Source organism: Xenopus laevis, chromosome 3S, assembly GCF_017654675.1.
Source record: "Xenopus laevis strain J_2021 chromosome 3S, Xenopus_laevis_v10.1, whole genome shotgun sequence".
NCBI classification, from domain to species: Eukaryota; Metazoa; Chordata; class Amphibia; order Anura; family Pipidae; genus Xenopus; species Xenopus laevis.
This window is the reverse complement of record NC_054376.1, coordinates 124,401,703-124,416,582: the sequence shown is the minus strand read 5'-3', so window position 1 is coordinate 124,416,582 and position 14,880 is coordinate 124,401,703. Positions and strand designations below refer to the sequence as shown.

General features: G+C 40.5%; 1 protein-coding gene across 9 annotated transcripts in view; it reads left to right on the top strand.

Annotated features, from left to right (window-relative positions):
• The window catches only part of LOC108703481 (ELAV-like protein 3), a 36,095-nt gene extending 23,430 nt beyond the window's left edge, over positions 1-12,665 (top strand). For 2 of the 9 annotated variants that reach the window (XM_018239618.2, XM_018239617.2), the window contains exons 4-7: positions 1,321-1,489; positions 4,295-4,520; positions 7,107-7,145; positions 9,650-12,665. In XM_018239618.2, coding sequence (XP_018095107.1) covers positions 1,321-1,489; positions 4,295-4,520; positions 7,107-7,145; positions 9,650-9,998 — 783 coding nt within the window. In that variant the 3' untranslated portion in view covers positions 9,999-12,665. The remainder of the gene's footprint in view (positions 1-1,320; positions 1,490-4,294; positions 4,521-7,106; positions 7,146-9,649) is intronic. The other 7 variants (XM_018239621.2, XM_018239619.2, XM_018239620.2 and 4 more) reach the window with 7 other exon arrangements.
• The last annotated feature ends 2,215 nt before the right edge of the window (positions 12,666-14,880 follow it).

Here is a 14,880-nt window from a genome sequence, read left to right as displayed (position 1 = left end):
ACATGCCCTGGGGAAAGGTAAGGTAGCAGGTTACACCTTCAGCTTCCTGCAACATTATAGGGGGAGTATAGGACATCCCTCATGCCACAAGGAACAACTAGAGACAAAGCTATATCTGTCCTGTTACCACTGTAGAACTGATCTTGCACAATCAGCACCAATATCTGTACGAGCTTTTACTTTCCCTTTAAGTAACATAGGCCTCACTGTGGTTGCAGAACACATCTGTGTGGCATCTAATTGTCCCACACTGGTCTATCTAAGCTTTATAGGAATTTATAAGAAGCCAAGGTAATTGACGTAAGCCGGACTGCTGAGGACAGTCACATGCATTTAAAGCTACAGGCTTTCACTTTTGTAAGTGCAAACTGCCCTAGAATGCATTCTGGCCTTTGATCACCACCTAGTGGGGCCTTTCCTGACAGAGGGAACATCATAGACAATGTTCTTCACCCTAAAGGCACGAGGACAAGTGATTTAACATGAGCTTTGCAATGTCAAGACTCATGGTGATATTCATATACTGTACAGGAGGGAACATTCTATTTCTTGAAATAATACACAGTGTTCAGTGAATCTCAGTAATGAGACATTTTAAAGGTTATTCATGGCTGTGGCGTATTATAGTTGTATGAGGAATGGCTCAGCATATTATTACATGGTTCTGTATTCACAGCGACTTCTAGTGCAATGGCTCATGGGATTATGTATTTGAGTGATATTCCTTCTTCTTTTTTAAAGCCCAGAAGACAGCACCTAAACAGTCCACCCATTGCCAAAAATTGCATAAAGAAACATCTCTACAGTTAGGGCAACTGTTAGGGTTGCCACCTGGCATTAATAGGGAAAAAAGATAAATATATAGGAAGGCCGGTATATTTTTTCCAGAAAAAGTGGCAACCCTAGCAACTGTAGCTATAAGGCTATTATTATTTAGATCTAGGTAGTGTTCGCTTAGAATGGGGCCATGTATAATATAGCAAAAGATAAATTAAATGTGTGTTTTCCCATTAACGTATCTAACTAATTTGGGGGTCACACTTTATAGGAGTAGTAATTAGTCACTATTCCCACTTGTCCCAACCCATATTCACAATAATTCTCCTCAGCAGCTCTTGCTGTTGCTCCATGCATGCTGTTAGATGACTAAGCAATGTATAGTTTTCCTTACTCTGCTTTTTAACATTGATCTACCTGTATATATATAATGGATTTCATGATTTGCTTTGGGCTATTAAACATTATACATAGTCAGCTCTGCAAAGTAAGGTCTTTCTCCCAATACAGTCATCTGTAAATATCCGCTTTCTGCTTCCTTAGGTCTCCTATGCTCGTCCCAGCTCTGCCTCCATCCGAGATGCAAATTTATACGTCAGTAGCCTTCCAAAAAATATGAACCAGAAGGAGATGGAGCAGCTCTTCTCTCAGTATGGCAGAATCATCACCTCCCGAATCCTGGTGGATCAAGTAACAGGTGACAGCACTACCTGTACGGGACAAGCTGCAGTTTGCACATTTTTATATTGTTTTATATGTCTGGCCCCTGAACACCTTATTGTGCCTGTACCTCCTTATTCCACTAACCCAGCCCCTGAGCCCCTTATTGTCCCTGTAACTCCTTAGTCCACTGACCCGACCCCTGAGCCCCTTATTGTCCTTGTAACTCCTTATTCCACTAACCCAACCCCTCAGCCCCATATTGTCTCTGTTACTCATTATTCCAATAACCTGACCACTGAGCCCCTTATTGTTCCTGTAACTCCTTATTCCAATAACCACACCCCATAGCCCCTTATTGTCCTGGTAACTCCTTATTCCAATAACCACCGACCCTTGAGCCCTTTATTGTCCCTGTAACTCCTTATTCCACTAACACGATACTTGAGCCCCTTATTGTCCCTGTAACTCCTTATTCCAATACCCGACCCCTGAGCCCCTTATTGTCCCTGTAACTCCTTATCAACTAACCACACGCCTTAGCTCCTTATTGTCCCTGTAACTCCTTATTCCAATAACCCGACCCCTGAGCTCCTTGTTGTCCCTGTAACTCCTTATTCCAATAACCCGGCCCCTGAGCCCCTTATTGTCCCTGTAACTCTTTATTCCACTAACCCAACCCCTGAGCCCCTTATTGTCCCTGTAACTCCTTATTCCAGTAACCCCGCCCCTGAGACCCTTATTGTCCTGGTAACTCCTTATTCCAATAACCCAACCCCTGAACCCCTTATTGTCCCTGTAACTCCTTATTCTACTAACCCGACCCCTGAGCCCCTTATTGTGCTTGTGACTCCTTATTCCAATAACCCCGCCCCTGAGATCCTTATTGTCCCTATAACTCCTTATCCACTAACCCCGCCCCTTAGCTCCTTATTGTCCCCGTAACTCCTTATTCCAGTAACACCGCCCTGAGCCCCTTTTTGTCCCTGTAACTCCTTATTCCACTAACCCGACCCCTGAGCCGCTTATTGTCCCTGTAACTCCTTATTCCATTTACCCCACCCCTGAGCCCCTTATTGTCTCTGTAACTCCTTATTCCACTAAACCAACCTCTGAGCCCCTTATTGTCCCTGTAACTCCTTATTCCAGTAACCCCCACCCCTGAGTCCCTTATTGTCCCTGTAACTCCTTATTCCACTAACCAGACCCCTGAGCCCCTTATTGTCCCTGTAATTCCTTATTCCAGTAACTCCGCCCCATAGCTCCATATTGTCCCTGTAACTCCTTATTCCACTAACCCCACCCCTGAGCCCCTTGTTGTCCCTGTAACTCCTTGTTCCAGTAACCCCATCCCTGAGCTCCTTATTATCCCTGTAACTCCTTATTCCAATAACCCGACCCCTGAGCCCCTTATTGTCCTTGTGACTCCTTATTCCAATAACCCCGCCCCTGAGATCCTTATTGTCCCTATAACTCCTTATCCACTAACCCCGCCCCTTAGCTCCTTATTGTCCCCGTAACTCCTTATTCCAGTAACACCGCCCTGAGCCCCTTTTTGTCCCTGTAACTCCTTATTCCACTAACCCGACCCCTGAGCCGCTTATTGTCCCTGTAACTCCTTATTCCACTTACCCCACCCCTGAGCCCCTTATTGTCCCTGTAACTCCTTATTCCACTTACCCCACCCCTGAGCCCCTTATTGTCTCTGTAACTCCTTATTCCACTAAACCAACCTCTGAGCCCCTTATTGTCCCTGTAACTCCTTATTCCAGTAACCCCCGCCCCTGAGCCCCTTATTGTCCCTGTAACTCCTTATTCCACTAACCCCGCCCCTGAGCCCCTTATTGTCCCTTTAACTCCTTATTCCACTAATTCCACCCTGAGCCCCTTATTGCCCCTGTAACTCCTTATTCCACTAACCCTGCACCTGAGCCCCTTATTGTCCATGTAACTCCTTATTCCACTAACCCCACCCCATAGCCTCTTATTGTCCCTGTAACTCCTTATTTCACTAACCCAACACCTGAGCCCCATATCGTCCCTGTAACTCCTTATTCCAATAACCCGACCCCTGAGCCCCTTATTGTCCATGTAACTCCTTATTCCACTAATCCCACCCTGATCCCCTTATTGTCCCTGTAATGCCTTATTCCAGTAACCCCGCCCCTGAGCCCCTTATTGTCCCTGTAACTCCTTATTTCACTAACCCAACACCTGAGCCCCATATCGTCCCTGTAACTCCTTATTCCACAAACCCGACCCCTGAGCCCCTTATTGTCCCTGTAACTCCTTATTCCACTAACCCCACCCCTGAGCTCCTTATTGTCCCTGTAACGCCTTATTCCACTAACCCCACCCCTGAGCTCCTTATTGTCCCTGTAACTCCTTATTCCACTAACCCCACCCCTGAGCCCCTTATTGTCCCTGTAACTCCTTATTCCACTAACCCCTCCCCTGAGCCCCTTATTGTCTCTGTAACTCCTTATTCCACTAACCCAGCCCAAGAGCCCCTTATTGTCCCTGTAACTCCTTATTCCACTAACCCCACCCCTGAGCCCCTTATTGTCCCTGTAACTCCTTATTCCACTAACCCCACCCCTGAGCCCCTTATTGTTCCTGTAACTCCTTATTCCACTAACCCCACTCCTGAGCCCCTTATTGTGCCTGTAACTCCTTATTCCACTAACTCCCTCCCCTGAGCCCCTTATTGTCCCTGTAACTCCTTATTCCACTAACCCAGCCCAAGAGCCCCTTATTGTCCCTGTAACTCCTTTATTACGCAAGCAAGAGAGTGCCATATTGCTTATTTATTAGATACTCTTCCCGTGTATTTACCTTGTGTTCCTTTCTCATTCAGGTGTTTCTCGAGGTGTGGGCTTTATCCGGTTTGATAAGAGAATAGAGGCAGAGGAGGCTATTAAAGGCCTTAATGGACAGAAACCACTTGGTTCCAGTGAACCAATCACAGTGAAATTTGCCAACAATCCCAGTCAGAAAACAGGACAGGCATTACTCACACACTTGTACCAAACTACAGCCCGGAGGTACACAGGACCCCTACACCATCAAACTCAGAGATTCAGGTGAGGGGATGCCCCTATTGGCTTTAATCCACCATATCTATCACCCCCATCCCACCCCTTGCAAAGCTCACTTGCTTGCCCTTATCTAATTCTATCTTCTTACCACCAATCCTGCACTGATATTTACTGTATTTATGGCTCTGTACGGCCCATGTCACATCCATATCATTCTTAGACTCCAATGCTTCTGCTGTACTCCACCAATGCCCTCTAGAGCCCATCAAGAGTTACAGTCCATCATGTGCCCCTTCGCCATCTATTTTATGTTACTGCTGCTATACCTCCCCTCATTGTACCCCTGTCATATTCACTGCCTTATATAGCCTCTCATTGTGTGTCCTGGCTGCTAATACTACAACAATATACTCACTAGCTGCAAGATTTCCCATGATGACCATAACAAAGGCATTGTTCATTCTCAGTATATAATTCCTTTCTGCTGCCCATTTTCTGCCTAGACTGTGCTTGCCTACGCATAGCTGTATCTGCTGCCCATTTCATGCCAGGCTAATGCCATATGTAGTACTTTCTCTTTCTGATACCAACTGTCATCTGTCATTGAGTGTAAAAATGCTATGATTGATATAAGATGCAGAGTCCATTAGCTACCTAGCCAAAGCACATACTGTAATTGTGGGTAGATTATTACTGATTGTTCCTTATAACCTGATATGCCCCATTTCACATGGATGATTTATACTGACTGATGATATACAGCAGAGTCAATAAAGCTCTTGGAGCAGCTAAGGGACACAGGGAACCTCTGGGAGACACAGCCTATGGTCAGCCATGGCTTGAGCTTGATTGGTTCATAGCCCAAGCCTCTACACCAATTCATACAACCAAGTATGACAAGTTATGATTGGCTGAGGTCTTAGCAAGACTTGACTCGTAGTACTCTCAACAAAAAATCCCTCATCGGCTTATCTGTGCTCCATTTCTTGCAAGTCCTTTCAAACCTCTTGCTGACATTTCAAGGTAAGAACACAATGGTCAACCAATGAGGTGATTGTAAGTCTGTATTCTATATGATGGTGAAAAGAGTCATTCTAAAAAAATCCCACAAAATGTCCATCACACTTTTTTTAATTTGTTTTGGCTAAAAGTGCTTTTTGGCCTGTATGGCAGATATGGCCTTGGTCTTTCTAAGCTTAAAGCTTGCTACTGACCCTTGGAGGCTCAGAGAAGCTAATGCTTTCACAGAGACAAGGAAAGCTATTAGCATTGGCTGATTACAATGTTACCAAACTCTTTGGATGTTATCAGGCCTAAGGTAGATGCCAACTGTCATTGAGGGCCATCATAATCCTGCTGTTGAGCAGGAACACATACTGGTGGCATCAACTGGATGTTATCTTGTCAAACTACGGCAGTAGAAAGTCTGTGCAGCTTTGTTGGTCCTTCTTTGTAGCATATGGGTCTATAAATACTTCCTGGTGTGGCCCAGAATTAAATGTGCAGCCCATGTGTAAATGATAACCACCGTGTTTAACATGATAAAAAAAAACTCTGCAGATTATGGGGCTGACCCATATCTTTGTATAGGAAAAAAAAAGAACCTCTATGTACACCATCTACACCTCTCATCATTTTATACTCTGCAGCAGTTGATAGACATACTAAAGCAACATGGGTTACCTTAATCATGTCTACAGTTACTCCAAAGTGGACAACAACCAAACAAGTGTTCATGGTGACAAAAGGCTGAGAGCCATGGCTATAGAACATCATCATCAGAAAGTGGTGGTGTGTGAAAGTGACAGATAAGAACCTTTTATTGGACTTTTATTTAAACCCTAGATTAACAAACTTTTTTTAGTTTAAGTCCCACTTTTTATCTCATTCTAAATGAACTTCAAGCTAGGCTCCCAAGAATATATACAAGTGTATTCCCCCCTTTTTTTTCCCCTATAAAGGTTTCAGATTGGGTTTCCCCAGCCAAAACTCTGGGGAACGGCCTCGCATTTTGGATACCGCTGTGCTAAAGTCATGTCACTCAACAATGCAAGACTGATGGTACACATTATATTAAGGCTTCAATCAAAGCTCAACATTCACCCTATGGGTTTTGCACAAGTGTAATATTAGGCTTTAAAGACACATTAGGCACAACTACACGTACACACACACACACACATGTACCTATATTTTCCCTATATGATTTTTCTTTGTACATTTGTTGTAGATTTTGAGTTTTGATGAGCCAAGCTCCTCTAGATGTTCCAAGCTCCCATCATTATCTGTGTGTGGAATATCTTCCAGATCATTCTCTGTGTTGTTCTGTGTCGAGGAAAGTGATAGCTCTGTGTCATTTCCTCCATTTTTGTTTTTGTTTTTTCATTTTGTAACCCCTTTGGGTGTTGGTCAGATAGTCGTTGGCTGTTGGAAATGCAGATGATTATTTGAAGAGAGATGGGGACACAGGAAGACATGGATGTCAACGAGTGAAATGTATATTTCATTTCTTCCCTCAGCTCCTAGTCTTTGGTGGCATCTACAGAGCAGCAGTCTCCCCACCTACCCCTCACCTGCTCTTCCTGCAGTCTTACTAACACACCACTCCCTCTCCTGTCCCTTCTCTCACAGGCTGGACTCTTTAATAAACATGGCGTATGGCGTCAAAAGGTAAACATGAGCCAAACCCGCTGCCCCCCTAACCATTACTGCAGTTTAATGAACGGACCAGGATACTCTACATTGCTATACAGTGCAGCACTTATTCAGCACTAGGCTAAGGGTACTCAGGTATAGAACTAATTCCACTGTAGGGCATGGTGGGAATGCTCTTCTTCTTGACTAGTATTTACCACCGATGGTAAATGGTCTTCCATAGCCCATTTGGCATTAATTTGTACTTACTTGCTTCTCTCTGGCAAGATGACATAGCAGAAGGACAGGTGAATGTTTAAGGTTCAGTACGTTCCTATTTTAAAAGGAGATTTGAGGGGTTTTTTTAAAAAAAAAAATAGGACTATGGCCATATTGCTTGCCTTAGAGACATTCTCAGCAAGTGTCCATAGAACAATAAATTCCTAAAAATGATTCTAGAAGTTATTAAAATGTGGACCGACAGAGAATACTTTTTTAAAAGGAGGACTAAGGCTGGCCATATTGCTTGGATTGGATTAGACACTCAGTAGAACAGCGAACTGCTAAAATTTAGTCAATCAACATATATACAAAGAATTCTCGGCAATATGGCTGATCCCATCTATATATGGAAGACTGGGAGAAATATATCCATAAATACTCCTACTATACTTATCATCTTTTAATCCTCCCTCTGCGCATTAAACTGCAGTGCAACCCCCACTTGAAAGTTTTCTTTTTTTTTTAGTTTTTTTGGCTGCTCTGAGAATTATTCCTTTTTTTAGTGGTTTTTATGTGATTTTGTTTTTTTTTGGTTTTTTTTGTAGAGTGTCAGTTTTTTCTCTTTCTTGTTGGCATTTAATTTTGCTTTTAGTGTTACTGTAGATTGTGTAAAGTTATGTTGCGTGCCTGTGTGCCAAGTATATTAGACTGTGTGTCTTATCAATGATCCACTTGTGTTGTACAAATATGGGGCACAGTACAATTTGCTAGGCAACTTATTAATGGTAATGCTCCTGCATCTTGTTTCCATACCATGCCGATAAGGTCAACTAGTGACTAGTTATGAGTAGGGGAGTGCCTCTTATCAGAATACTATAAGTTACCAGTAAAGGTTGATTGGCTTATTTAGACCTGCCAAGATCTTATAATAAATAGTGAAAGGGAGGAGGTCATATGCCCATACGTCCTAGAAAGAAGTAGAATCGGGCTATGTTGGGAGGTAAAAAGGGATGGGTCACATGGTCTTGTACATTGTATTAGAAATATGTCTATAAGACTGGGGAGTATTCTGGGAAATCAAGGGCCCCTCAAACATAACGGGTTAGATATTAAAGTGACCAATGGGATAAAGCCTTTGACCACCCGTTCCCTTAAAGACAGAATATTTTAAAATACCCGGTCCTTTAAATATCACCACTACCTTCTTCCAAGCCTTGTTTGGAGATGGGAACCTCATAATTTCATGATTTTCATTATCATCCTCCCTGATCCAAAGTAAAGTAATGTCCTCTGAACCCAAGTCCATTAATGTTGTTGCCACAATGGATACAACCAGATGTTAAGCTTTGCTCTGGTGTTGGGTCTTCATCCAACGTCTAGCACCTGAGTAGGAGTAGGAGAAGGTAAAGGTGTCCTCAGAACCCCTCATATTACATCTTGCACACAATTCTTGTCAGTAAAGGATCAGTCCCACTGGGGAGAAAAGTAAGCCACTGCAGGGATGTATTTTATGGGTTAAAGAGCCAGTCCCACTAGGAAGCAGAGTGATCTAAAAAGTTTACACTCCGTGACAGTGACATCATAATTACAATAAAAAAGACTAGAGCTGTAATAAAATTTAATTGTTTGTTGGGCAGCTATAATGTACGTATTCAGGACTGGACTGGGATTCAAAATAGGCCCTGGCATTCCTAGAACACAGAGGCCCAAATAGCTCCCATCAGCCCACTTATTAGTCACTTTCTATGGCAACTTACAGCAGCTCCTCTGGCATTTGTCAGACCCACAGATTGCCAGTCCGGGCCTGTAGGTTTGTCATAGAACCTTCAAGTTAGGCAACCAAACGGAATGTCTAGAATATGCTGTCATATGGGACATATGCTTGGTGAAATGGGCAGATACTAAATTCATATAGCCTTGGCAGGCACAGAAGGCTGTACAAGTACCCTCTACCTGTTTCCTTTTTATTTATTTCACCATTTTATGTCCAGAACTTACCAAAAATCATCCTCTATGTGTCTCACACGTTGCACCCTCTTACCTCTTAATCCTTCTACACAAACACTGCCAGGTATTGCCATTGTAAATATATATTATGAACTCTATTTTGACCTCTCTGGCCAATCCTCAAACTTCTTCCTCACTGTCATGCAGAACTACTTGGCAAACACAGGGCCATCTCTCGTCCCGTTGTGTCTTTGCTTGAAATAGTTATTTTCCTATACTTTGAATAGTTTTTCTTCCTTTCTTCCTCTAGTTCTTCCAACCTCCTCTCCTCTATTCCTCTCGTTCAGATCTATTCCTTACACCCAATGTAGTCCGCTTTCTTTCCTCCCTAGGTTCTCACCAATCACCATAGACAGTGTTACCAACCTTGCTGGTGTCAGCCTTACTGCTCCTACCACTGCTGGTTGGTGCATCTTCGTCTACAACTTGTCCCCTGAGGCAGATGAGAGTGTCCTGTGGCAGCTGTTTGGACCATTTGGAGCAGTGACAAATGTCAAAGTGATCCGGGACTTCACTACCAACAAGTGCAAAGGTTTTGGATTCGTCACCATGACAAACTACGATGAAGCTGCCATGGCTATCGCTAGTCTCAACGGATACCGCCTGGGAGACCGGGTCCTGCAAGTGTCATTCAAAACCAGTAAACCGCACAAAGCCTGAAGGGAAATGTCATAAGGAAAGGGAGTGAGAGGCAGGAGTGGGGGGAGAGAGAGAGAGAAAAATAAAGTGTTGGGAGGTAGTGGAAGATAGAGGAACAACTATGAAGAGTCACCTCTAAGGCTGTGACCCAAAGCAAAGAGTCTAGCACAGGACACCAAGCTTATCTTGTAGGAATCATGCATGGGGTCTTGGTTTAGGAAACCAGTCTCTTTGCAGTTCTGAAACTCCCAATTTCTTCAGCTGGATGTGGGTAACCCTAAAGTAGAGATAAGTAGTGGTGATATATCTTGACATGGTTGTCTAATAATGTTGTATTTCTCTCTCTCTGGCAGTGAATGGGTTAATTTTCTGCCCTTCCAAACACCTAAAAAACATGAACCCATCTGCTGCCATGACTATTTTCTGAGCTCCCTGCATCTGTGCCCTCCACCACCTTAACTTCATGCTTCTACATAAAGGAGATTATAAACGAAGAAATGAGACGGGCGCAGACATTTAAACAAAAAAAATATATATTTTTATAGAAAAGCGTAAATAAATCCCGCGAGCAGTCAGAACCTTCATAACCTGTCCAATATAAGACAAGCCCACTGGACAAAAATTGTGCTTTTAATTCCCTAATGTGGGTTCTGAAATAAAAAAATAAATAAATAAAAGAAATCCTATTTTTTTACAGATACGAATAACCAACGAACACTTACTCCGCCCCAGTGGGATTGTGCTGTTCAATTCCATCTCTCTCAGTAGGTTTAATTCAGTTAGTCTCCATTGCTAGTGTTCAAGAGGCCTCCATTTTAGGGAATTAAAAGCCAGGAAACGATGATATGTTTTACAAATGAGGGTAAACAAAAAATAGCATGTATTTTTATTAATATTCTGTTTTCTTACTAAATATCGTGCTAGGTTTTTTGAGAGGAGAATAGAAAAAAAATCTGAATTGGATTGATGTTTTAACGATTATCGCTCCAGCCCCACTTATCCAGGAAATATGGAAAATACATTTAAAAATGAAAAAAACATTCAAGTAAATTTACAGCAATTAAATCTTCCAGTTCGTAAACATAGATGATATATTTTTTAGGGATCTCTTTGCTTAAAACAGAACAAAAAAGCATGACAGAAACCCCTGACCACTAAAAGCAATGTAAAAGTGTTATATATAAAAATATATTGGAAAAAAAACTAATATAAGGTCTGCTTTGGACAAAAAGGACTCTAAAAATGAGACCGAAATGATTCCAGAAGTGCAGTCCTGATTTTTTGTAATGAAAATCATTGAAAAAATATTTTTCTGCAATGCTAATTATAAAATATTGTTTGATCTGATTCACTGAATTCATAATTTTTGGATTCAGGTTGAACGGTTTCTGCCAAATGTTGAACTGAATCCAAACCCTAATTTGAAAATTTGCATTTAAGAACAATAATTTAAAAAAAATGTAATGTTAAAATATTATGTGATCTGAATTCATAATTGTTGGATTTTGCCTAGTGAATCCCCCACAAAAGTTTTAGCCAAATACCCAACCAAATCCAAACGTTAATTTGACATTTGAAAACAATTAAAAATAAATTGGATCATCAGTAATAAAAAAATTGCCATGTTCAGTTCAGTCCATATGTGTAGGTTTACTAAAATTAAAGAGTTTTTCAAATTTAAAATTTTTTTAAATGAATGCGAACGCATTTATTTCCCCTTGATTGCCAGCACATTTACAAAAAAACGGATTCAGAAAACGTAATCTCTTTAAATTCTGTGAAAAAAAAAGATTGAACTAAAATCACATTCTATTATTCATTTAACTTATTAAATTCATTAAATTATTTTGAAAACCTGAATTTGAAAATAGCTTGAATTTTCAAAATACATTTTCAAATGTATTTAAAGTTGAATTTACAGAAACTTGCCAGGTTTTATCTGATGAATTCTTACATTTTTTTTTTTAAATCTTGAACATTCAAAAATCAGAAATCTGTCATTTGAAAATATGTGTGATCATGGTTTATTTTCCTATTAACAAAAGTGTAATTGTGGGGAAAAAATACAATTATGAATTTTAATAAATCAGCATCTTAAAGTTCAAATCCAAATCGGAATTCAGTAGAAAGTGCTGCGATTCCAGAGAATCCAGTGCATTCCTAGATCTGATCGAACGGGACTCGTAATTACATTTCACTTGCAGAAAGCCTTGAGGCAGTCCTTCATACATATCATTTGCATTTTGGACAAATAATGACATTTCTGTACAATAGGAAAGTGGGACTGCAGCCTTAAATCGAAACAAAATTATTTCTAAAAAAACACACACAAAAAAATTGGCTTGGCCTTCAGTTCTAGTGTAGGAGAGGACATTGCTAGAACAATTAGTTTTGTTTATTAAGTTAGCGTCTGTTCTATAAATCGTTTTCTCGTTTATTTTCAGTTCCCCCAGAAATCTCTTTTTCACTGTTTTTTGATATGATTTAATCAGAAATTGTTTGTGTTTCTTTTAAAAAATATATATATCATGTAGTTGGGAAAGAGGGAGGAAAATTCCTGCCCGAACCCACAAATTTTATTTAGATCTTTGTATTTTAGGTTCTGTGTGGTTATTATGACTGTGTTTAGTAGAAAGTGTAGGATCTCTTATGAATTCAGATTTAAGAAGAAATCAACAGAGGATATAGAAAATGATTTTAAAAAAAATGCAAAAAAAAAATGACTATGAAATCCTGGCGAGATCTTTTTGAATTGTTGTTTTTAACTTATTTCGAAGTATTTATTCTTTATTTGTGTGGGTATAAATATGTGCTTATTTATGTTTGTTCCGAGCCGAAGCAAACAAGGTTTTTTGAAGCCCTTCCCCCGACAGAGGAAAAGGCTTTCATTGGTTTTAAAGGGAAAAGGTTAATTTATTTAAAGAGCAAGAAAGGGACTGAAACATTGTTTAAAAAAGAAAAAAAAACACATTTAAAAAAAAAAAATGAATAATGTGCATTTTTTTATAAGCTGGTTTGACATTCAAGGAGCTAAGAGCACTGAGTAATTAAAACAAAAAAAAGTATAAAAAAAATAAAAAGATAATTATTAATAATGGTTCTGTGTATTTATTTGTGAGGGGGGAATGTGGGGTGCAAGGGTGGGAACAAATGCACAACAATTGTGAATTGTGTTCAAGAGGGGAATCATTTGGGGAGCAAAACAGATGATTGGGGGGTTTAAAGGGATACTTTAGATTAACAATAAAATAGGCTGGAAATGCTGCACATTATGTTTTGGGGTTCTGTACTAGTCAAAGGCTACTACAGTTCTTAATCAGGGAAGATCTGTGCCTCCAAAGATGTCCCCAGTAGCTCCCCATTTTCTTCTCTGATGATTCCCAGCACATATGCTTCTTTTACTTAACCCAGAGCACACTGAGCATGTGCAGTGCCACTGACACTCCTAACAGTATCCAAGATGGTGACCCCCTGTGCATAACTTTCAAGACCTAGCTCTTATAGAGATGCTGAATATATAAAATACAGTATTTCTTGCCACATTCATTGTTTAAGCTCTCCTTGCAGACAATGCACATATAATGGTTAATCTGTGCATTGTCTGCCAGCCAATCATGTCAAGGACAAAAGTTACTACAAAGGTTACTCAGTATTAGAGACTTTGCTATACCTCCTTTCTACATTTGACTATGCAGTATATGGCCCCACTGAGTAGATCATTAAGTACTTTAATGTCATTGGATGGAGTGGTTCTTACTGTAAATGGGCAGTAATTATCTTGCTTTTGGATTGGGTGCTGTCCATTAAAAATTGCTTTGAAACATATGCCACCTAAGAATCTGGTCTCATTCTGATCTGACTTGGGAAGGAGAAAAAAAAAAAAAAAAAGGGACTAGGGACCCAAGTACAGAAATACCAGGACATTTGGACTTCGAAGTTGGGGGGCTGCAGTTTTTAACCGTAACATTTTCATCCATGGAGTTCAAGAATTTTATTATTCTGACAAGCTTTGTTCTTAAAACTACTGTCATGTCCCCTGCCATTAGTCAATATCCCAGTGCATACTGGTCAGCATGCCCAATAGCCTATCCCAACTTTGGAAATTCAGGCTGCAGCATGCTCCCATAAACATATGGTGGCAGCAACACGACTTAAAGGAAAACTATACCCCTCAAACAATTTAGGTCTTTATAAAAAGATATTGCATAAAACAGTTTATATGTAAAACCCTGCTTCATGTAAACAAACCCATTTTCATAATAATATACTTTTTTTAGTAGTAAGTGCCATTGGGTAATTATAAATAGAAAACTGCCATTTTAGAAAATAAGGGCCGCCCCCTGGGATCATATGATTCACGGTGCACACAAACATACCAACAAACCATACTTGTTAGGCCACATGAGCCAATTAACAGACAGAGTTGTGTCTTTTGCTTCCACACTTCTTCCTGTTACAATTAGAGCTGCAGTATTTCTGGTCAGGTGATCTCTTCCTGTTACAGTTAGAGCTGTAGTATTTCTGGTCAGCTGATCTCTGAGGCAACACACAGACCATCACGAAATGGTGGTTCAAGGCAAGAGATGTAAAAGGGCAATATTTACTTAAATATATATAACAGTTTGGTAAGATTCTTTAATGTGCCACTTAATTTGATACAAAACTATCTGTTGCTCAAGTGTTCATTTTGGGAGTATAGTTTTCCATTAATTGTGCTCCCTAGTGGCCGGGTCATACAGTCTCAGGGAAGGTAGGAGACATTCCTATAGTAAAGGTTCACGTTAAAAGGATGTGATTTGTCTAATGTTAATGACCATGCCTTGTTCACAGCCTAGTAGAAACCCAAAGGCAGGAGACATTGCTAGCTTTATCACATGCTTGTAAGTGGTCTTCCTTCAACCGC